Below are 24,022 nucleotides of genomic sequence, written 5' to 3' on the forward strand. Positions count from 1 at the left end.
CATTCTCGCCAAAATTAACAAAATGATGTCACTTTTGATAGAAAGGGCCCAACAGAGAAGAAAAACTCATTAGAGAATTAACATTTCCCTCAGTAAATTCTTAGCAAAAGTTTGATAGAAAGTCATTTTTCTATTTTAAACTACCTACTTTTTAAATACAATCCAACAAACTCTTTTTTTTTTTTTTTTTTTTTTTAATATCTTAATGTACTATAGAAAAAGAGTGCTGCTGGTTGAGGAATAAAAAATTTTGAAGAGATATTATTTCTGTAACTTTGCAAATATTTTGCTGAGGGGCTGATAAGTTTATTGAATAAAAAAACAGAGAAAGAAAGAGGGTTTGGCTAACTAAAATTTAAAGAAAAAATTGGAGATTTGTTGAGCTCACCGTGAATGCTCTGACTCTATATAGGTGCCAAACGTGTCTCAGACAATTATGTCACTTTGACCATTTACTCACATGACTTACCCTTCTTAAATTCCCCTCCACCTGCCTCCTCTACACTTCCATGCTCTAAATTTTTTTCTTCTTTTCTTACTCTCTCAGTCTCTCTTACTCTAGTGATTCTCATTTTTGTAACAAGGGAAAGAAAAAAAAAATGAGGTTCTCAAGTTGTCTCTTGATTTCATTTCTTGTTGTAGTGGTTTTCTCAGTAGCTCATGGGGATCCTCTTGTTCCTGCACTAAACATATTTGGGGACTCTGTGGTTGATGTGGGAAACAATAACAACCTTTATACACTGGTCAAGGCAAACTTTCCTCCTTATGGCAGAGACTTTGTTAGTCACAGTCCCACTGGAAGATTTTGCAATGGAAAGCTTGCCACAGATTTTACTGGTAAGATACATCAACAGTTCAAATCCTCCTCTTCTTCTTTTTCTTCTCTAATGAGCCTTATGTATTTGCTTGATTTATTTGATGCACAGCTGAGTTCCTTGGTTTCACTTCATATCCACCTGCTTACCTTAGCCAGGAAGCCACTGGCAAGAACCTCTTGACCGGAGCCAATTTTGCCTCAGCTTCTTCTGGTTATTATGACAGTACAGCCCAGCTATATGTAAACACTGATACCAAATCTCTCTCTCTCTCTCTCTCTCTCTCTCTGCACACCTTTTTTGGGGTATCTTGCTGCACACACACAAGCACTAAAATGACTTTCTTTGGTGGCTTTTGGTTTTGTAGCATGCCATTTCATTGAGCCAGCAGTTGAATTACTACCAGGAATACCAGACCAAAGTTGTGAACATGGTTGGATCAGCCAAAGCCAAATCCATATTTTCTGGTGCAATCCACCTCCTGAGTGCAGGAAGCAGTGATTTCATTCAGAACTACTATATCAATCCCCTCCTTTATAGAGCATACTCGCCTGATCAATTCTCAGACATCCTCATCAGATCTTACTCGACCTTCATTCAGGTCCCTTCATTCATTATAAATATCATATTGTACTCATGATATATCATTACAATACAATTGTGTATGTAGTATGCTTGAATTCACATGATTGAATTTACCTTGGTAACCTAGCACACTACCTAAGCAACTATGCCTAAGTTTTGTCCTTAATGGATAATTGAAAATCTAACAAAACACCAAACAAATGTACAAGAATAATAGAATCAGTGGAAGTTTCAATAATATCATGTCTCTGGTGATGGCATGCAATATTTTCCATAAGTAGTTTTTGAGGCTTGAACCAAATTACAAGCTAATGCAGAGGCTCCAAATTCTTGGAGGTTCATGCTTCAAAAGTGGGACCCAGAAAAGTTTATGTTCCATTAACAAGAAATTAGGCTTTAACTATATTATACAAAAAAATCACTTTTAACAGTAAAAGATACAGTAATATTCCATAATGATAAATGTTGAAATATACATGGAACCTCAAAGAAATTTGATGTAGAAGAGAAACTAGTAGTAATTCTTCTCCTTGGTTTCTACAGAACAAATTCCTTTTTTTCTAACATGAGCAGTATTATGACAGAACCTCTATGGACTGGGGGCAAGGAGGATTGGCGTGACAGGCCTACCGCCAACAGGGTGTTTGCCTGCAGCCATCACGCTTTTTGGCTTAGGAAGCAATCAGTGTGTTGAAAGATTGAACAAAGATGCCATTTCATTCAACAAAAAGATAAACAGCACATCTCAAAGTTTGCAGAAAAAACTTCCCGGTCTCAAGCTCGTGGTGTTTGATATCTACCAGCCTCTGTTAGATATGGTTACAAAGCCTGCTGACAATGGTAATAGTAATACACTCTGAAAAGAGTAGCAAGTTGAAGTGGCATATAAATCATCTAAATTGACTAGTGAATAGGCAGAAAATTCTCAAATTTCCATTAGGTTCTACCATGCAGATATCATGTGATATAACATTCCTATATATCAGTTTCTTGAATTTCATTGTTTGGTCACAATTAACTTATTATGCATTAAAGAAAACTTCAATTTTCACTAGGAATCTTTCGCTTTCTCAATGAAGAAAAAACTAGTACTGATTTGTCTACTCTGATCACAGGCTTTTTTGAATCAAGAAGAGCTTGCTGCGGAACAGGTACAGTAGAGACCTCACTGCTTTGCAATGCCAGGTCACCAGGGACATGCTCCAATGCGACAGATTATGTGTTTTGGGATGGATTCCATCCCTCTGAAGCCGCTAATAAGGTCTTGGCTAGCGATCTACTTTCGCAGGGAATCTCCCTCATCTAGTAAAGTTATGCTGACAACACTTTTGTCTGAATGAGTGGTAGAATGAAATTAATCTGTTTTATTTAACTTATTTAGCTTATGCATAACATTCTAGGTACAACTGTACTTTTTCCCAGCTTATTTTTTAAGCCCAATAAGCCAATGAAAAGAAGCTCTCTCAAACAATTGCACTCTTGTGATCGTATACACATTATATGTAGACGTTATGAAGGTTATGTAGGTCTTATGCTAGTTTTAGTTTCTAAGTTCTTTACTCCTAGAGGTGTGAGGTAAGTAAACACCTTAGCTACAGATGCAGCGCACTTGGTAGTTGCCCTTTAGTAAACAGTTTTATGTGTTAATCCTCACACAAATAAATTGCTATGTTGGGTTTTGAGTATATTATCTCTACTTAGTCAGGCTAAGTTGTTGAAAAGAACATGCCATGGAAATCCTTGATTCTATTGAATGCATGCTGTGACATTAGCATTCTTTAAGAAAAACAAAAAAAAAAACAAAAAAACCTAAAACAATTATATATATATATATATATATATATATATATGAAATGGGTTCAAGTTATACTTGGTGTAACTCTAAAAAAAAAAAGACATTCATTAATACTAATATTTTGATTTATATCTCATTAATTATCCCTTATTTATTGCATTCCATACCTATCTTTAAACCTAAAAAAGCACAAAAAAGTGTATGTCTCTCTCTAATTTTTTTTCCCACCGTTTATAAAAAAAAAAAAAAATTCCTCCACTGCATGCTTCTGTCTCTCACTCCACCGCCATGTTGCTGGCAGAATAAAAAAAAGAAAAAAAAAGACCAACACAATCCAGTTAAGTTATTGAAATAAAGAGGGATGGTTAGAGATTATGCTTGACTGCCAATTGGTAAGAGACAATTGGGCAAGGAGTGATGGATAATCGTCCTATGAATGTAGTCTTCCACATCCTTGTGGAATCCAACATTTCCACCACTCTAAGCTCGGTTTCCAATCCTTTTCCCTTGAGCCCCTCTCTTCTTTCTCATCGTGTTGGTGCTCATTTGAACTATCCATTACATGCATTCATTGCAAAGAAGGCACAGGACTTATCAATGCAGCCACTCCCAAGATCCTTCTCTCCTTTAGCTGCTCCCTTACCATGTGACTTGCATATTGTGGGCCTTAAGGTTCCTTGGCCTTCAAAATATTCTCAGACCCCGGTTGAAGATCCTAGGTTTGTTCTGATCTTACAAAGGTATCATTGGGATTCTTCATACTGTCAGAAGGGCAGATCACAATTCATCAGTGTTGCTGATGAGCCAATGAATCTGTTCTACATGTTCAAGGGGCTTGCAGTACTGATTCTACTGAATGCAAGAGCAACTTTTTTAGGTTAAGAGAGAGGTATGGAATGCAATAAATAAGGGATAATTAATGAGGTACTAATCCGAATATTACCATTAATGATTGTCTTTTTTTTACCGTTGGATCTATTTAAATCCAATGGTTTAGAAAATGTGTAACTTGAACCCATCTCTCTCTCTCTCTCTCTCTCTCTCTCTCTATATATATATATATATATATATATATATTGTTTATGCACAAAATTGCGTTATTTTTATTTATTTTTTAAATAATATTGTAAACCCCAATGGTCCTTAGGTTTGAAGTTAGAGATCAGGCATGGATAAGATGAAAAAATTACACTTGCATCCGAAATAAACCAATTGAAGATAATTTTTTGTTTGGCATTTAAAGTCCTAAAGATCAATGGCAATCAAATCCAGTTTAGTTTCACTATATAACTAGAGGCAAATAAAAATGACCTGAATCAGATCCCTAAGAAAGTTCAAATCCTGCATTGGAACTGATTGCATAGAGAAGTTTTGCTCTTAAAGTGCTTGGACGTTTGTATGTTGGAAGCTGCAAGGATCAAATGGAAAAAGAATCATGCACATGATTTAGTGGTTGGATGAGATAAAAGTAAGGAGTTAAAAAAAATTATATTGATGCTTTGCTATGTATGCTAATAAATTAAAACGGGCAACTTTGGCCTTATCAATAGTACCTTGAGGGTATTGTAGCAGGTCGAAGCTGATGGAAGCCGGTCCACATCCTGGCCTCCAATTGTTGCCCAAAGAGGGACATCACATGCAACCTATATAAGATCATATAATTTATTAAAAAAAAAACCTATATAACATCATATACCGGGCAGTTCTTGATCGATTAGATTGAGATAGTTTTCCTTTCTCATTCTTTTGATTATTGTTTCTTAGTCTTCTTCTTTAGGAATATACATGTGATGATGTGACTGACCCCTAAGGCTTTGTTGTTGTTGATGATGATGATTCTTAGATTTTATTTTATTTTTTTATTTTTTTACATTTCTCTTTTTTCATTTACTTTTTTTTTGGGGAGGGTTGTGGGGATGAAGCAAGTCAACCCAATCAAACAAAATACCAAGGGTAAGAAGAGTCACAGAAACAAGACAATCATGTTTGTACCTTGAATTACAACCTACAAATATTTAAATAGAATGTAAAACCTACAAATTACCAAAAACATAATAGCTGCCTACAAAGGCATGCCATGCTAGACAAAACATTAATTAACCACCTGAAGTCTTTCAAAACAGTGGATTGGTGACTTTACAACCAAAATAAGTAGGCAGCTGTTGGGTAAGTACCCCTTTATTCAAATCTAGAGTAGTTAAATTTGTCATGAAAGAGCTGCCAGTTCCCCAACACCCTCTTAATTCCTTCTGGTCAGACTACAGTTGGTTTTATTTTTTTTTTGGGGGGGGGGGGGTGGGGGGGGTGGGGGGGTGTGAGTGGGTGGGTTAAGTTACTCATTTGGTAGGTCTTGAATCTACAACCTCATCTTCCACCTTGCTCTTACTATGGTAGAAGGTAGAGCTCATTAACAATGGTTGAGGTTTGAGTCTATAAACTAATTTTGGATTAAATTCCGCTGCTGTCGTTTTTTTATTATAGATGAATGAGAACATTTTATTTCATCAAAAGAATAGAGTGCAACGCACAAGTAACACCACCTATTAGCAAAACTGGAACACCATTGTATACACCAAAACTAACATTTATACAAGGGAAACTATCACCTAGCCACAACACAGTCCTGCTGCTGTCGTTCGGAAGCTCTTATAAGGGAAGTACCCCTTTATTACTTCATGATGGAGTGAGATCAAAGGTCAAAACTATGGCAAACTAAAGGAATCCAACAGTTCTAGAAATTACAATTATTTGCTCATTTCCCTTATTTTGCAGGAGCTAAGAAGTACAGTAGGGACTGCCTCTTGTCTTACGAAGATGTTATAAAACTCTATGTATAAGAGGACTGATTCCTAAAACCCTAGTAACTTTAAATCACAGCCCTTAACTAAATCTAATCCTAACCATACACATTAGCTAAAATAAAAATAAATAGAAAGTCAAACATCCTAAAAAACCCCTAGCTCTACTAGCAAAAACGATACCCCTAAATAACTGCTACAGTGCTGACCAGAACCATAACTTAAGTGCCTGTGATCAGCAACAGCTGTACAGCACAATGAATGGTCCCCCATCCCCCTTCTCCTTTTCTTTCCAAAGAAAAAAATGTCCAGCATGAGCAAAGTCCTATCATGACATACAAATCATGAAGTATTCTCACTGTATGGAATAGAATCCGTATGTCTGATATAAATTACAAGTCCTACTCTCCCATTCAAAATTCCTAAGAGCTAAGTGACTAATTCTGCATTCCAAAGCCCTAAGTGGCAAGGTCGGCATAGCAAACAATTATGCATCTTGAATGTATCTTCAGAATTTTCATGAGACACTCACATGGTACACTATAAAGGGCTAAAATACTTCTCATATCCGACCTCCACAGTGTTATGCTTGTTCATGCCATTTATATAAAAACTTATGAGAAAAAAACACAAAAACCAAAAAAAAAATAATAATTGTAAGTTAAAGCTTTAATCAGGTTAAAGATGCCAATCACCCCTACTTCAATATATGTTTCAATATAGAGCTGCAAGTGAAAAATGGATCTGATATTGAATGCGCTGTGGAGAGAGAGAGAGAGAGAAATAGGACATGCATGGGATGAACAAGAGGCTACTTATTATTTTAGACATGGTACTAATTGCCATACCCCTTACTAATCAATGGAAAGTAAAGTGCTCCTATCTATTGCACATTTTCTATGAATATTAATCTTAGGTTTTTATAGTTTCCAATGAATATAGTTACAGTTTTAACTTACACACATGACCCTGGCACCCCATTAGCATGCACAGTTATTCTCACAGAAACTTAAGGTGCTTGGGTACTCTGGACCTTAATAAAGAATATCTCAGTCTCCTTCTGGTTTCTAGTTTAATCAATCTTAAATATGCATCTACCCCAAACACAGTTAAAATAACGTGAAAAGCAAGCCAAAAGCAATCTTGAGCACCTGAAGATTTAAAAAGGGTACACACAAATGCCTAATTATGTTCAATGCAGACACCAAAGAGGAATAGGGTGACAGAATCATTTAGAAAAAATAAATTTGTAAAATTATATGCAGAAAATGAATGATCAATATTATACCTTATGGATAGTAAAGGTTGGCTGTAAGTGTTTGAACCCAAGTAAGGGAGCTCGAGAACAACTGGTCACAAATTTAAGAAGCATACAACGTTCCTTTGGTTCAAATTCTCGAATAACCTATGACACGATAATCAGGAGAAACTCAATGGAAACATAAAAAAGATTATAGAATTCCCCAACCAAGGTCCACCTTTAAGACAAGAATACAAAAAGAATCAACTTAAATGCAGGGTGAAGGGAATTCAAAGCATGAGTGAAATAAAAGAACATGACACCAGCATGGAGACATTGTGTAAACTAGAAATTTAGAGATATGAGCAAATCTGGAATTCAAAAAAGAAAGATATCTAAAATCCAATAATTGGATTATAGCATGGCAAAATTCCTACCTGGTCATGCAGACAAGAACTAATTATGTTACAAGTTTTATAGAAAGGAATAAGTTTTCTGATACAGGCGAGCATAATTTAGAAGTTTTAATTCATTAAACATTATCCAAACAAAGAGGACCAATATATATATATGCTAGTTGGTGTGCATAAGCTTATAGATCAGATAGCTTGGGCCGACCAAAAAAAAAACTTCAAAAATGGGGCCCAAAACATGAGTTTCATGTGTTGGATCCCATTTATTAAGGGGGAGCGTTGGAATAATGATTAAATTCATCATTTCCTCATAGCTTAAGGGGTAGGTTTGATTTTAGAGCCTTCCATATAAATTCCCACTGTATCTTTACTTTTTCGCTGACCTGCACATCTATTAGAATCAAAGTCAAGCATATCCAACAATGGAGAGAAAATTAGTGTTTACTAGCCAACCATAGAAGTTAAAATCTAGTTGTTAATACCGGTTGGGTCCCTTACTTTCTCTAATGAGCAAAAAGGGAAAAAAACTATATACCTAATTCTTTCTCGTTCCTTAAAAATGACTATTTGTGCACAGACATGAGAAGGTTGCTAATACAGGGTTGGAAGTACATGAAACATCAAATATGAACTGGAATATAGGTAGCATGGAAGACTAAGAAAAATGTGAACATAAGAAAACAAACAAAAGAAAAATCAGCTCATTCAAATTCCATTCTGAAGTCAAATACCTCCCAAAAGATTTTAATTGTCCGGCTTCCCTGAGAGTAACCACCAGAGTATCGTGTGTTATTTCTTAAATCATCAACGTCAATATCATGGTTTCCACCTGAAAGCAACTGCATATGGTAATTATGCAGGATCAGCATTTGACCAATGAAATGAACTTCTGAAAAGTTTGTTAAACGAAACCCAGAGTCATTTAAGAAGAAAAAGGTTTTGGGGAGAGATTTTGAAAACATAAGGAATCATTAATTGGGAAACACTAATGAAGTCATCCAACGATATTATCAAGTCATATGAACTGAAGTGCCAATTTATAGAAAGCAATTCAACAAGAAAACTCAGTAATTTTCTTTCTCATTAACCAGGGTTTAAGGGGATCTCTGTTTATAAAAAATCCATCAAATACTTGCTCATTCAAAGACTAAAATCTTTCTCAAAATTCCATTGATAATATTTTCAAACAAAACTAAACAGCACACTATGTAAACCTCAGAAAGTAACAAGAAAGATCTGAGACTTCAGACCGGAATAGATTATCCACCTAACAGTCGGACTTAATTATTGCATTAAGCCTAGGATTGCAGTGCACATGGGATGACAAATGAAGCAAGTGATCTCATATTGATTCATACAGAACCATATCCAGCAGCTAGAGATCATCTGATAGAAAAGTATTAAATGCACATATAGATTCAAAATACCTGATTGAATTCACTTGCATTAAATAACTTCAACCAAGATGGTGATATAAGATCAATCAACCCTCTATAGAATGCATTTGAAAAGGGCAATATCTGCAAATTATTAAAAACAAGGTAAATTCATAGTCAAGAAGATATGTTTCCATACAACATGCAGTATCTATGACAGACCTGTCGGTTAAGTTTATAATCTGCAATTGCATGAACATACTGCATCTTGTTCTCATTTGTCACAGAGGCATCCTTGCCACCAGCTTTAAGCTCTATAACATGCCGTTGGCCAAATGATTCTTCGGTAACTGTGAAATCTAGGGCAAGTTCCTTGACATCACCATCATAATGCTGCAGGCATAAAAGACAGAAAACATCTAATTTTAAAAAGTAAGATTGGAATTTTATTGAAAAAGATCATTACTTCATGTTCATGATGATGAACTCAAAGAATCAAAAAGAATTACAAATAATCAAATTGAAAAACTAAGAGAATTAAGAAACTCAAGAACGGAAGTATAATGTGTAAATCCCCAAGCCCAACCCCACTCATATAGAACATCCAAATAATTACGAAATGAGAGACTGCCCACCTTCAGTGGGCTCAACCAAGCAATCAATAATGCCTTACTGGTCATGATGCAGGAAGGATTCTAATAGTTTGATGTGTGATCCACAATGGATGACATGGCACTATTAAAAGTGGAAATCCAAGTCTTAATATGTTAACAAATAGAGGGGCTCATAGAAGAATATTGGAAGATAGTTGCCTCCCCCCCAACCCCTTCTCTTTCTCTCTTTTTCTCAATTATCCTCTCTTTTGACTTCTCTTATCTTCTCTTCACCTCTCTTCTCTAATAATTAAATTCTTCATTCTCCATTCCTGCACTCTATTTCCTCATCTCTCATTACCACATATAAATAAAAATTTTATATAATAAGGGATTCACAATATCTGGTCCTAAGATGCATTTAAATGAATTATCATATAGCTTGGGAAGGAGCTAGCCACATCAAGTAAACATGTAGAATCTTGTTCAACTTATTTCAGGAGGGAAAAAAAGATTGAGAGAACAAAATAATTCTTGTCTCAATAATTTGAATTGCGAAAGACCACATTCCAGTAGATGGTGAAGTTCTTTATAATTTAAAACGTCATCTTTGTATCATCCATCTCCTTGCCAGCTGATACACATACTCTGATTTGCGCTATCAATAGTCATATAGCCACGAACAAATGCTCCCTTCCTCAGTTGTCATGAAAGTTGTGAACTTCATATATCATCTACCACAGCTAGTACACTCATCCACCCCAAAATCTTCCTACTTGACACATCTTGTTAATTCTAGGTTGCCTAACAATTAGCACCATAAAGCACATCAACTTTGTTATTCTATGAATACATTTCCTCATACCTTGTTAGGAATGCAACTGAAGCACAAGGCTCAGTTGTATATTTCAACCTAGCCACCAAGCACTAATTCTATAGAGTTTCATGCTCATAGTCATACAAATTATTTATCAATGCTTCTGCAAGGATTTGAAGGAGAAGAGAAAAGAACATCTGTGTGTATGTATTTACATTTTTACATAAAATATTATAATAGAAGGGATTTTACCTTCACATAAATGAGACTTCTGTAGAGCTCTGGATCAAGTGTTGATAGTTCATCAAGAAAGCTATATCGGCCCAGCAGCTTTTGTACAAAAACATGTGAAAAAGAGTAATCTAGTAAAATTCCTTCATAAAGAGCTTTACCAACAACTCTTCCAAGGAACTCAATCAACTGGATACCATTCTCTAGATATCTTGCAGATGCATTAGGAATTAAAAGTCTGTCTGAAGTTGAGGTTTGGGAGAATAGACCATACCTAAGACAACAAAAAAGGTAGCTAACTTCTGGAAAAGCAGACAACAATGTAAGAAAGACAAAAATAGTTTATACATAGTTTCAAACTTACTCAGGGGAAAAGGCTGCTTTTGATATATCAGTTAAAAACTCCTTAGACAATCCACCATAGTCCAGACCAGCCTCCGGGAGGCCACATTCACTAACAAATGAAACATGGATGGATGACTTCAACCTTGACCCCAGGGAATTTAATTGCTGAAATCCGTCTTCAACAATACGATCCCGACGAACTACTATCTCAACCGATTGTGAACCAGGTCCAGAAACTTCACCAGCCATTTTCCGGGAGGCTTTATCCATCTTGATGAACTCTCTAAACATCTCAACTCTGCCAAGATGGAAACCATGTCAAGTAGCATCTTTTGTTATACTTCTAAGTTTGAACATAATTGAAACGGATAGATTAGTTTCTTATATTTAATATCAATAGGAAAGAAAAACACAAACCTCAAAAGCTAATAGTTAGCAAAAAGGTGTGATGAAACAGCTAGCTAACTGGCATCCACTTCCTCCGGGGGAAGGGAAACCCGGTGTTTGGGGGGGGGGGGGGGGGAATAGGAAATGCACAAATACACACACGCATGCCCATAAATCCTACATGCATGCACGTGTGCCCTCATAACACCCATAAACCTACCCACCAACACTCATGCAACCCTTGATCCCACATCCATATCTATATTCATGTGTTTGCATGCTTGCCATGGCACACTAACCCAAAAGCCCACCCATGTTCATGCAACCCCACATGTGTGCTTGCAACCACGAAACATAAGATTAAAGAATGATTCCTTCCTAGATGATTAAACCTACACACACTCACACATAAGAACACATGCACATATGCTCCACAAACAGGGAATCCATTTTAGCAAGGTTCACCATAATCTTTGGTAGCAAATTACAAAGTGTCCAAAAGATGGATTTCATGTTTATATTCTAAAATTTTGAGATATCCAAAGAGAAAACTGGTTTGTCAAAAGCTATTACACATTATATTATCACAAAAAAAAAAGCTACGACATATTACAATCCACAACCTCATACAAGTAAAAATCATATGCAACTAGAAGGAGTACGACTGTCAAACTTAATTGGTCTTCAGAGACACATTACACTATAAGAAAATAGTGGAACCTATAAAAAAAAAAAGAAAATAGTGGATTTCTTGTTGTCGTTTCTGTGCATGCATTTAGAGACTCCATGTCCAGCAATACAAAAGTTGATTTCAAGGAATTTGGCAGGTCTTTTCTGAGAGAGAGACTGTAATAATGAAGAAAAGTAGATTGGAACAGAAATAGAAAGAATGACTAATCAGTAAAAAAAATTGAGAACCACAAAAAATTGAGAGCTAAAAAGGGTGGCCCACAAACATATAGAACTCTAGTTGTGAAGCTTGCAGAACAGCAATAGTCATTGTAGTAATTATGTTCCTACCTTTCTTCAAAAGGAAATACATGTGGAGTAGTAGTGATAATAGAACCCATGCTACGACCAGTCAAAGCATCATCTGCTCTTAAATTAGCTGAAAAAACTTCATGAGTTCTGGCAGCTACTGCAATTGGAGGCCGGTTTTTTGTAGCAGGTGAAAGCCACAAAACTGGGGGGCAAAACTGGTGCCTGCAGTCTCTTTCATACATTAAGTGCAAGCATCTGATTGCAGATTCCATAAGAGGTCTAGTCTGCTGACCAATTGCATTAGACAAGCCATTATACACTAGTGTATTGAGCACTGAAGCAATTCTTTGTTGCTGCTCCAGAGTGAATGGAACCTGGTTCAAGTCATGAAATGCTAAAATAAGTATCATCCACAAATTCAAGAGGACCATAAAAAATTTCTAAAAAGCTTTTACCTGTTTTTCATAGAACTCAATGTCATCGAGAATTAGCAGCAGGTGAGAATACGTGGCACAGAAGAGATGAAGCAGACATGTCATATCTTTTGAAATACCTTGTGGACCGCACCTTAAAGGTTCTATGTCCCATACATCACAAGAGTCCTCATTAACTGGGCTAGTACTAGGAAGACCATCAATTAAATCTCTACAATCATCGTCTGCTTGTGACTTACCAGTAAATTTATTTAGTACATTGACCCACTTATTAGCACCATCCTTATTGGCACCCTTTTGCTTTTTCACAAAAACTCCACCTTTTTCTTTTCCTGAACTCTTACCAGCGTAAAGATAATGATTATTTTCAGTAATGCAATTGCTTACAGGAAAAAGAATACTTTCCAAATTTCCCCACAGATTTACAAGAAATCCAGGAGTAAAAGATAGCATGTTAAGAACGGGCAACGAGCCAAATGTGGGATTAAAGACTGTAAATATTCTAAGCATGTATGAGTAAAAATATGCAATATCAAGCAGTTCAAACTTCCTCAAGCATTCTATATTGTTTGGTGGCACAGTCTCAGCACTCTGAGTATGGGAATCCGTGTCTATGATTGCCAGAAGACTTTTAAGATGCCACTGCTGACATATAGGCCTGAACATATCCATATATGACATCTTTAAGGAACCATGCATCCTCTCAGTTTCGTGCAAAATTGTATCAATGGGCTCTGCGGATACATCAATTAGGTCATCCTGCTTCTCCTTCCTCATCCATTCTACATTCTCAAGCCAACCCAGGAAGTTTTCTGCAAGAGTGATAACAACGTGGACGTATGATGCATAGTCTAAACCTTGAATAAACCTGCCAGGATCCACAGAATCATTCTCACTCCTTGTTGCTAGGCATATAATGTTTGAAAGAGCCCAACCAACCGGTGGAATGACCTTGGAAGAAGAATGAATTTCTGACTGATCCATCTCCGACATCTCAGTTAAAATTTTCTCTTTCAAGATCTGCCAACGCCTGCCATAGTTTGATCAGTCCCCACATGTTTGAATCATACTAATATGTAAGAACTTATATCAACGAGAAAATTAAGATTTAATTGACTTGAGGATAATTGAAGAATAATGCTCCCCAATTATAAAATAGAAATTATTGCAATATCAACATAAAAAAAAAAAAAAATATATATATATATATATATATATATATACACATTGATTGAAGCAAAGCAATATATAACACAAGCTTTTACATGCAAATCTAGTTTCCAAAATACTAAATGATCCAAGCGAGGGCATTGAGGCACTTGGACATCAATAGGCAAATAATTTCCACACACACGTATATAACACATAAAGTGCCAAGAAAAGCCACAGTATAGAAATAGTCTCATTTCAAAATGTCAGTTTGTATAATATTTACAAAATTTAAGGCAAATAAGTAGGGCGACTAGTTTTTAAGGAATCTCTTTCGCAGCAGTTTTAAAATTTGACTAGCAAATGGTAGTGCATATCATATCTTCCTTCTTGTTGTAGAAAATAAATTTATCACATAGCTTATTTATAAAATCAAAAGTTCCATAAAAATAATACCTCTATAATCACGGTCTCAGCTACAGATCAGTTTGCAGTAATTACTTAAATATAATGCAATATGGATAAGTATCAACATAAGTACATCTGTACATGATATACATCTCACAGAATTTTTCTTTCTTCCAAATCTAATGAGCCTTACCAGTATAGTCAGGAAGCATGGTGACAAAATAGACTTGTGCTTTAGAGCAGGTACAAGAACAGCTGGCAGACGTTGAACAAGCCAAGGAATTGTAACTAGAAACACACAGTACTGCTCAGCAGCATTATGTACATCCAACATGACTCGGCCATCTGTATCTGAGTTTGTCATGTGAAAAGGGCGTAGAGCTAAAGTTATTGCACTTGCAGTGATCAAAATTTTATCATCTGTCTGGGCAATATTGTTTATTTGTGAAGAAAAAGAAACGTCCAATGTATTAATATATCTTCTAATAGATATGTAAATACCACTTTTACTACTCCCCATAAAACAAATTAAATCCTTCACTGCTATATCCGCATCCTGACGATTATCAGCAGTAATGCTTTTCCACCCTTTCAGATCAGTAAGGAAAACAACCAGACGCATTGCTAAGGAGGTAAGAACAATGATATCTTGACCCCCTGTGTGGGATTTATTAAACTCTGAAAGAATAAATAGGCAGAGAGAAATCAGCTTCTGTGTTTGAAAAGCCCATACTCTTCTCTCTTCAAGGGTACTGGTGGCCAAGGAGCAAAAGTTTTCCTTTATATCTGGACCATAAAAATATAAAATTTTCAGCTATATACCAAATAGTGGCATATTAAAATAAAATAATAAAGAAAATAAAAAGGACTGGGGCATTAAGCAGGTGCCTTTTAAGAATTCAGGGACACCAAAATTATAATAAAGCAGATCAATGAAGCAAGGAATAATAGCAGAAAACAATATTAATAAAGCAACTGGCTTAAAAAAAAAAAAACCATTTATTTTGTTGGGGAGAGAAACAACACGAGGAGACTCATTGAGTAGTTAATATAACATATAGAGACACCACTTTAACCCAAAAGGCTTAAGCCCCCCAATAGGTATGAGCTCAATTATGTTATAATAACCACTTACTCTTCTCATTAGTATCCAATGTGGGACTTTATTAATTAACCAACTACACTACTCACATGTGAATATTCCAACATATTTGGATTCATAGAGCTTTAGTTTGGAAACTTCACAAAAACCAACCAGAAAAACGTTTAACACAAATGCAATTTTTTCATACTAAAATTAGAGAAATAGGTCCAGTTTAATACCCAATAATTAATTTATATTTGTCCCGATTGGGCATCGTCTATTACAAGCTCTAATGGGGTCTGAAAGTGACTTCTCCAGACAAATAACTTCTTCAAATGATCCCCAGAAAATCAGAATTAGGGTAAAATTCATAACTTTGGGTTTAATAGAAAATTCAATGGGGGAAGAAATTATTGCTTTGGTACTTGAGGAAAAACAAAGAATGTTAAAAAATTGGGTTAATCCATGACAACCGAATTTCCTTAGGGCCTGAAGGGCAAAGAGTAGAGGTCTGTCAAGGTTAAATATCTGCAGCTCTCTACAGTAAGACTCCAAGGAGTGCATAGTATGAAAGGTTTTCATTTTCAAAAAACAAGTTTCCACATTGGTAGCTGAGACAAAAAGGGATCCAATAGCCTTTTCATTGTTTAACTCATTTAAGACTTGATATCCAAGACCCATGTGATGACCAAATGATGAAAGAACCCCACAACATGTAACAGCTTTTAATGAAGTTATTGGAATTTTCAACTCAACAGCTGGTAAGGAGAACACAGTTAAAAATAAAGTTAAGCATCTGAAGCCATAACCAATAAATTCAGTAGATAAGATTTAGGGAATTGGCATACCAGTTGAGTTCAAGCTTTCCAACAGAATTCTAAAGCATTTTTGCATACAATCTATATCTCTGACTTGGATCTTCTGACGCTGGACTGACAAACATGCAGTAAAAAAAAGAAAAGGTCTCAGCACAGCATTTGAAATCCATGTTCCTGTCATCACACCAGCATTATGATTCAACAAAATCTCCCATTCTTCTTGAAGCTGCAAAGCAACCACCTTTGTAACCTTGTAGCGCCTCCAGACTCTCTATGAAGGCAAAGAAACCAGGTCATTTTCTCATTTTTCAACTATAGCTATTAGCTAGATTTGACACAAATTGGGGCTTCAAGAGCAAATCGGGGGGTCGGTTTGGTTTCCCCACAAAATTTTTTATGGTTCCATTTGCATTTTTCATAGTCCTTAATGAACAATTCAACTTTAAGAGTGGGCAATTCATGGGATATACAAGAATCACAACTTACATCAATAAAAAAATTGAAGTGGGGATTTGATAAATTTGCACAAATGAGTTATCCCAATTATTACAGTGATGGATCCAATTTTTCTACAGCCTCATCTATGATGTTGGTGTTGTGAATGCAATATTATACAAAAAACTAACAGTTGTCCTTTATTTTATTGAATTTTCTTGTAGAAGAAAAAATCAAAGCCTTATAAACCTAAGAGTATCGGCATAACAACCTTAGTCTTACTCTCTTGGGTTTTTAATGGGAAATTGCATTGTGGAATGCTGAACTTCATAAACAATGAAGACTTTTTTTTTGGTCCTGTTTTATCATATAAGTCATTCATCCAATAACAGTATGTGTTCCATGCCACCAAAAGCAGGAATAGAGTCAAGGGACCAAATTAATGATTAAAAGGTAAAATCTCTACTATACATCCCATGTATTGGGATTGCACCCTTTCTTGCCCTTTCTTAATGAAACTCATTATTACTAATAATAATAATGATTAAAAGGTAAATAGAAATGCACCTGAATAAAGAGAGCAGCAGCGGTAGCTCGTCTGGCATAATTGCGTAGCTCTCTTTCCTGAGATACCTTCTCAAGAAGAGCATCCCTTGTAATCTCCTTCACACTCGCTCCCCTCAATGATACCTGATCAACCCCATAAACACCAACAGTGAAATATATGACAATTCAAAATTATAATTCAAATTGCTCAGTGATCAATGAGGAACCAAATAAGAAACCACACACACAAAAGTAACAGAATAATGATGATTTATGTGTAATGTGTTCCCATGTTATTTTGGTCTGCAGGGAATGCAAAGATGAAGTCAAATATGTCAGTTAGTTGTATCCGATTTCTCTAATCCTAAATGATTAAACATGAAGATTTATCAATTTCTGTGATTCCACAATTTCTAAGGAAACAAACACATACCCAGTAATAAAAACCAAGTGGGTAATGGAAATTAAAGAAGAAACAGCAGTAGTGCGCGCTGATCATCACGAATTACGATCAAAAACGCTTTATTTCAGAACAAGTTAATTGAAAAAAGAGTGAATTTTGGAAAAATTTTAAAAAACATGGAGCTCGAGAAGATTGATGGGTTGGTTGATTAACAAAACGAAAGAAATAAAGACACTGAGAGAGAGAGAGAGTGTGTGTAGTGTACCTGATGCTTGCGAGTTTGGTCCATGGAAGTGGAAGTCGCAGAATTTATGAAACGAAGCTATGAAATGAAAATCTCATTCGCTTCTAAACTTCTAGAGCTGTATCTCGTCAACGACAACCTTTTTGTTTTACGTACATTCCTTGTTTTCCTAATTCCTACGCGCATCTATACTTTGTTTTATGTTTTTTTTTTTTTTTTTTTTTTGGGCAAATTTGATAAGGAGAAGGATAACATTATCAAATAGTACTTATTTTTTAAAATATTTTTGGTGATAATTGAGAAGAAAAGTCAATGAGGGCTTTCAATAACTATACCAAAATTAAGGTAAAAATTGATTTTACTAAATTAAAAACAAAAACTATTTTTGAAAAATTACAACTTCTGGATGTTCTCTTTAAAAACCTATTAAAAATAGCAAACTATTTTCAAATGATGGTTCCACAAGCACTTGTTAACAAAAATTGAGTAAATTCTTAAATACAGTTTACAATTTGGACTTTAGTTATGTTTTTAATTACAACGGTTCAAAATTTTGGTGTGAAATTACCTTTTAGTTTTAAGTGATGAAGATGTTAAACTATGAGTTATTGAATGCGAAAGAGCACCCAAAAGATGATAAATTTAAAATTTATTCAACTCTTTACAGAGTATTTTGAAAGCTAATTCATTTATACTTTTAATCACATGACTTACTTAATAGTTGTGTTATTTATTTAAATGATTTAATGAACTATTGATTAATAAATGTGAATACTCTTATGATAAGACATGTAGTGTTACGGAGGATCACCTATTCAACGCAAATTTTCTATTTCAATCTTGCACTTTATGTGCCCTTCCTAATGCCTTAGTATATTAATAAGGCCTAATATAATTCCCAATAATAATAATAATAATTCTCCCTATTCCTATTTCTCTTCTTCTTTTTATTTTTTATTTTTTTATTTTTTATTTTTTTTAACTGAAGATAGAAATCTTATTTAAAAATTAAATATATACAGCAATAGGACCCTAAAATGGAAGATTCAAACATTTTGGCTAACAGGGAGACATATGCACAACCACCAGCTAAATTCGTGTCATGTTTCCCACAAGAAAACAACTCAACCATGACATACCTAAAGCAAATAGGTCAAATGTCTCATGCAAAAACAACTTCTCAACCATTTCTTGTGCTAGACTATGAAATCTCGATCACCTAATACACATTTTGTAGTTTACCTCTAACTAGAGCTCATACATTTCTTGTGAAAGGGAAAATCCCATAGGAATGTTAGCAACAGATAGTAATATTGGATCCATGCTGATTTTTTTCTTCCTGGCATAGGTTAGCACAGGTAGGAAGAATGTTTGGTCGATGTTCCCCACTCTACCAATTTGAAGGTATACTGGAACCCTGTTTTACTGAGAAAGCACATACCCTTATCTTCTTTCCATATCAACCTATTCTGCGAACTTACATTGCCAAGATGAATTCTTAAGATATCTTCTATAGCCCCTCGTTCAAAAATAGTGTACTAGCTTCCTATCCCATTGTTGGTGTCTTTTTTTATTTGCTGAATGAAAAATGTGACGTGGATTCATTATCCATCAGCTTCAGATAACGTGATAAAAATGTATAATACCATGTGTACCATCAAGATCTTAATGTAGCTATCATTGTGTGCATAACACATTAATTAAAACGCCACTACTTATATTGCTCAACTCCTACCAATTATTATAAGAATTGATACGAGAACTCTTACTACAAAGCCACATCTAGCGAAGGTCCATTTTTGGTGTCTTCATTTATAAGGTCCCTTACTAGAGGTACCAGAGCTCTTCTTCTTTAAATGTAGGATAAATTCCATTAACTTTTTTTTGAGATTTGAGTTAATGCCAATTATGTCCAAAATTAATTAATTTAGGAATAATGCTACATGCATAAACTATTTTATAACATTTTTACAAACTATTGATGTGGTAAATTCTTACTATTTCTAATTTGGGCCATTATTAAATATTAATATCACATTTTTATTTGCCTATAATTATTTGGCAAATGCTAAGCCACATCAAATTATTGTAAAATAATTTGTATCTTTAGCAATAATTACCTAAACATAATTAGCCTTCTTAGTCATTTTTCTCTTCTTTCTTATGGGCCGATTTAAATTTAAAGATTAAATTGGATAGTTTTGAAGTGTCTCATACTTGTTTGGCATTCCAAAACTTCATGACAACGGAATTTACATTTATACTTATTAATATAATGCCAAAAAAAAAAGAAAAAAAGAAAAAGAGAATGAGAGATTGTGAAGGCGCGTCGCAATGGCAATGACAGAACATGAGAACATCCAAATGTTTTGGATAGGGAAGGAGATTATGGTTGGCGCCTTGCATATTCACAATTCATGGCCACCGTTATTCAATCCTCTCCCTCTCTCACTGTCACCACCACCACCACCACCGCAACCGCCACTTCTTATTACTCTGTTCCACACTTTCTTCACTCTTCCTCTCCGCCCCATAGTCCATTCTTCCTCTTTCCCAAAACTCCACCACCACCACTATTCTCTTCACTCTCCAACTTCAAGCTTCGCAAAACTCACCACCACCAACCTCACTTCTCCACTTCCCCAACCCAACCTCTTCCTTCAACACCAACCCTTTTGCCCTCCGAAGCTTCCCATGGCTCTTCTTCTTCACCAAACGACGCACAAAACTCTCTCATTGATACCTTATTTGATTTGCTTCGCCTCTCAGCTCGCTACAGCGATGCCCAGCTCGTGAACGCTGTCCACGCATGCATTTCCAAGCTCCAAGAGCACACCCATCTCAGCAATGCTCTCATTTCCGCATATCTCAAGCTGGGTCTTCTATCTGAAGCTTACAATGTTTTCCTCGGCCTTTCGTGCCCCAATGTGGTGTCTTATACGGCGTTGATATCTGGGTTTTCGAAGTCGAATCGAGAACACGAGGCGGTGGAGCTTTTCTTTCGAATGAGGGATTCAGGTATTGAGCCTAACGAGTATACCTTTGTTGCAATTTTGACTGCCTGCATTCGGATTTTGGATTTACAACTGGGTTTACAAGTTCATGCTATGATAATCAAACTTGGGTTTTTGGAAGATTCTGTTTTTGTTTCGAATGCGCTTATGGGGTTGTATAGTAAATGTGGGTGTTTCTTATTTGTGCTCAAATTGTTCGATGAAATGCTGCACAGAGACATTGCGTCGTGGAATACTGTTATATCGTGTATGGTAAGTGAGTTTATGTATGATAAGGCATTTGAATTCTTTCGTGATATGCAGAGAAATGATGGGCTTAGAGTAGACCATTTTACAGTTTCTACTCTTTTGACCGCTTGTACCGGCAGTTCTTCTTTAATGCAAGGCCGAGAAGTGCATGCTCATGCAATCAAGATAGGGCTGGAGGCTAATTTGAGTGTCAACAATGCATTGATTGGGTTCTACACTAACTGTGGTGGGGGTGTAAAAGACGTGACAGCTTTGTTTGAGAGGATGCCCATAAGAGATATGATCACTTGGACAGAAGTGATTACCGCATATATGGACTTTGGCTTGGTGGAGTTGGCTGTGGAGGTATTTGATAAGATGCCAGAAAGGAATTCTTTTTCTTATAATGCTCTTTTGACAGGATTATGTCGAAATGGCCAAGGGTCAAAGGCACTGGAATTATTTATAAAATTGGTGGAGGAGGGTGTAGACTTGACAGAATTCACTTTGACAAGTGTTCTTAGTGCTTGTGGATTGCTCATGGATCGCAAAATTAGTGAGCAGATTCATGGGTTCATTTTCAAGATTGGTTTTGAGTCAAATGCTTGTATTGAAGCAGCGTTACTTGATATGTGTACAAAGTGCGGAAAGATGGTAGATGCTGAAAAGATATTCAGACGGTGGTCATTTGACCAGGATACCTCTGTGATTTGGACATCAATGATATGTGGTTATGCTCGAAATGGGCAGCCAGATGAGGCAATTTCTCTATTCAACATTAGTCAATCCAAAGGAACAATGGTTGTGGATGAAGTTGCATCAACTTCAGTACTTGGTCTCTGTGGAAATATAGGATACCATAACATGGGAAAGCAAATACATTGCCATGCTCTCAAATCTGGTTTTTTATCTGATTTAATGGTTGGAAATGCCTTGCTTACCATGTATTCTAAGTGTTGGAACATGGATGATGCAATTAAGATATTCAATAATATGCCTACACACAACACAGTTTCCTGGAATGGTTTGCTTGCTGGGCATCTTTTCCACAGACAGGGTGATGAGGCCTTGGCCCTCTGGTCAAAAATGAAGAAGATGGGCACGAAACCAGACAAAGTTACCTTTGTTTTGATCATTTCAGCTTACAGACACACTAACTCCAATTTAGTTGATGATTGCTGTAGCCTTTTTTCATCATTGAAAAGCGTTTATGACATTGAGCCCTCTTCAGACCATTATGCATCCTTGGTTGGAGTTTTGGGTTACTGGGGTCTACTCGAAGAAGCAGAGGAGATGATCAATACAATGCCTTTTGAGCCTGATGCCTCTATTTGGCGAGCCTTGCTTGATAGTTGTAGAATCCATTTGAATACAACTATTGGGAAACGGGTTGCAAAGCGCATTCTTGCTCTCGAGCCGAAAGATCCATCCACCTACATACTTGTATCAAATCTGTATTCTGCATCTGGGAGATGGCATTGCTCTGAAATGGTTAGGGAGAATATGAGAGAAATGGGTTTCCGGAAACACCCAGGTCGAAGTTGGATCATTTTTCAGAACAAGATACATTTTTTCTATGCAAGAGACAAATCCCATCCCCAAACAAAAGACATCTATAGTGGATTAGAAATTCTGATCTTAGAATGTCTAAAAGCTGGGTATGTGCCAGACACAAGCTTTGTTCTTCATGATGTAGAGGAGCATCAAAAGAAGGATTTCTTGTTCAATCACAGTGCAAAACTAGCAGCAACTTATGGGCTTCTAATGAGCAGGCCAGGAAAACCTATTCGGATTGTGAAGAACATCCTTCTTTGTGGGGACTGCCACACATTCTTGAAGCATGTTTCTGTTGTTACCAAGAGAGAAATATTTCTAAGAGATTCTTCAGGGTTTCATTGCTTTTCTAATGGCCAGTGCTCATGCAAAGATTACTGGTGATTCCCCTCACCTTGTATCTTACAACCTTTTAACTTCCATTCTTATTGTTGAGAAATACCAAGCCATTGTCAAAAAATTGTATATATATGTGTAATTTTTTCCATAGAAGAAATTCAGTAGAAATATTTGAGTAAATAGATCTTCAATTACTGACAATGGTCTTGTATATAACTTCATGCTTCTGTCTTGGATCTGGTTTATTGCTAATCACTCCACTACTACTGTCCCATGCACCCATTCTCTATGGCTGTGAACCACTGCACTTCCACTAAGCACGGGAAAATTGGCAGCTCATTAACACTTTGTTTGGAATGGTGGAAAGAGGGAAGAAAGGAAAGGATAGGGAAGGAAAGGAAGCAATTTCCACTTTTTGGTTACAGATGTGAAGAGGAAGTGGGGGGGGATTGGAGTGATGTATTTCTACCCGGCACATTTCCGTATCTGCCCAAAATGGACGGAAAAGGAGGAAATGATGGTGGCCTGGTTTGAAAATATTTTGGATAAAATTACCAACATACACATATCATATGCACAACCACAAAAGAGAAAATTACATAATGAGAAGTGAATAGTTTAGAGGGGAGAGAGAGAGAGATACCTGAGGGTTGAATTGGCTTATGCTTGGCCGTGCTGTGTCCTGTGTGCTCTTCTCTGCCTGTTCTCCACTTTCTTATAAGTTGTAATACAGGGAGTGTTTGAGATTTCAAATTTGTTTCTAGAAAAGTTAAAGGCTCTAGCATTCATGATTTTGAACTATTTTGTTGGATGGTGCAGAATTGAAGGGCAACCTGATCATAATTTGTACAGGTAGCATGTCTTTTTTTTCCCCCCTCTTTTGCAATGTGATTCCTGTATTTATTTTCAGCTGTATATTTTGTGTTTGTTTTAAATCATAATATATCTGATCTTTAGTGATAATTTTCACTCATTTAAAATGGACACATT

The 24,022-nt window shown here is 36.0% G+C and overlaps 4 protein-coding genes across 9 annotated transcripts; 3 read left to right on the plus strand and 1 right to left on the minus strand.

The window, feature by feature from the left end:
* Positions 1 to 429: 429 nt before the first annotated feature.
* On the plus strand, positions 430 to 2,871 carry LOC126692019 (GDSL esterase/lipase At5g03820-like). The gene is made up of 5 exons (XM_050387421.1): positions 430 to 837; positions 927 to 1,057; positions 1,183 to 1,416; positions 1,985 to 2,240; positions 2,516 to 2,871. Exons 1-5 carry the CDS (start codon positions 600 to 602, stop codon positions 2,704 to 2,706), a joined length of 1,050 nt encoding a protein of 349 aa, XP_050243378.1. The 5' UTR covers positions 430 to 599; the 3' UTR covers positions 2,707 to 2,871.
* On the minus strand, positions 1,753 to 18,086 carry LOC126692017 (E3 ubiquitin-protein ligase UPL7). Of its 6 annotated transcripts, XM_050387420.1 has the most exons (16): positions 17,919 to 18,086; positions 17,272 to 17,394; positions 16,300 to 16,540; positions 14,561 to 15,153; positions 13,050 to 13,830; positions 12,832 to 12,953; positions 12,416 to 12,750; positions 11,028 to 11,306; positions 10,685 to 10,937; positions 9,245 to 9,415; positions 9,074 to 9,166; positions 8,378 to 8,485; positions 7,282 to 7,398; positions 4,749 to 4,838; positions 4,507 to 4,603; positions 1,753 to 2,228 (listed from the first exon to the last, which is right to left on the minus strand). In XM_050387420.1, the coding sequence occupies exons 1-15, from the start codon at positions 17,940 to 17,942 to the stop codon at positions 4,520 to 4,522; spliced, it is 3,414 nt and encodes a 1,137-aa protein (XP_050243377.1). In that variant the 5' UTR covers positions 17,943 to 18,086; the 3' UTR covers positions 1,753 to 2,228; positions 4,507 to 4,519. The 6 variants fall into 6 exon arrangements, with proteins under 6 accessions (XP_050243377.1, XP_050243372.1, XP_050243373.1 ...); XM_050387415.1 differs by having other exon boundaries at positions 12,832 to 13,830; XM_050387416.1 differs by having other exon boundaries at positions 1,753 to 2,256; positions 12,832 to 13,830.
* On the plus strand, positions 3,613 to 4,227 carry LOC126692020 (alpha-mannosidase 2-like). The gene has a single exon (XM_050387422.1). It carries the CDS (start codon positions 3,613 to 3,615, stop codon positions 4,075 to 4,077), a length of 465 nt encoding a protein of 154 aa, XP_050243379.1. The 3' UTR covers positions 4,078 to 4,227.
* A 2,137-nt stretch (positions 18,087 to 20,223) lies between the features above and the next one.
* On the plus strand, positions 20,224 to 24,016 carry LOC126692021 (pentatricopeptide repeat-containing protein At5g03800-like). Its single transcript, XM_050387423.1, has one exon. The coding sequence runs from the start codon at positions 20,315 to 20,317 to the stop codon at positions 23,075 to 23,077; it is 2,763 nt and encodes a 920-aa protein (XP_050243380.1). The 5' UTR covers positions 20,224 to 20,314; the 3' UTR covers positions 23,078 to 24,016.
* Positions 24,017 to 24,022: the final 6 nt, after the last annotated feature.

This window comes from Quercus robur, chromosome 7 (assembly GCF_932294415.1).
Source record: "Quercus robur chromosome 7, dhQueRobu3.1, whole genome shotgun sequence".
NCBI lineage: Eukaryota > Viridiplantae > Streptophyta > Magnoliopsida > Fagales > Fagaceae > Quercus > Quercus robur.

Bases quoted from the DNA above. Each gene is read 5' to 3' on its own strand.
- LOC126692019 (XM_050387421.1), top strand. From the start codon at position 600: ATGAGGTTCTCAAGTTGTCTCTTGATTTCATTTCTTGTTGTAGTGGTT. The intron at 838-926 runs GTAAGATACATC...TTTGATGCACAG, and splicing joins GCTTGCCACAGATTTTACTG to CTGAGTTCCTTGGTTTCACT. The intron at 1,058-1,182 runs GTAAACACTGAT...TTGGTTTTGTAG, and splicing joins ACAGTACAGCCCAGCTATAT to CATGCCATTTCATTGAGCCA.
- LOC126692020 (XM_050387422.1), top strand. From the start codon at position 3,613: ATGGATAATCGTCCTATGAATGTAGTCTTCCACATCCTTGTGGAATCC.
- LOC126692017 (XM_050387415.1), bottom strand. From the start codon at position 17,942: ATGGACCAAACTCGCAAGCATCAG. The intron at 16,541-17,271 runs GTGCATTTCTAT...TTGCCTTCATAG, and splicing joins CTGCTGCTCTCTTTATTCAG to AGAGTCTGGAGGCGCTACAA. The intron at 4,604-4,748 runs GTACTATTGATA...TGATCCTTGCAG, and splicing joins CCTGCTACAATACCCTCAAG to CTTCCAACATACAAACGTCC.
- LOC126692021 (XM_050387423.1), top strand. From the start codon at position 20,315: ATGGCCACCGTTATTCAATCCTCTCCCTCTCTCACTGTCACCACCACC.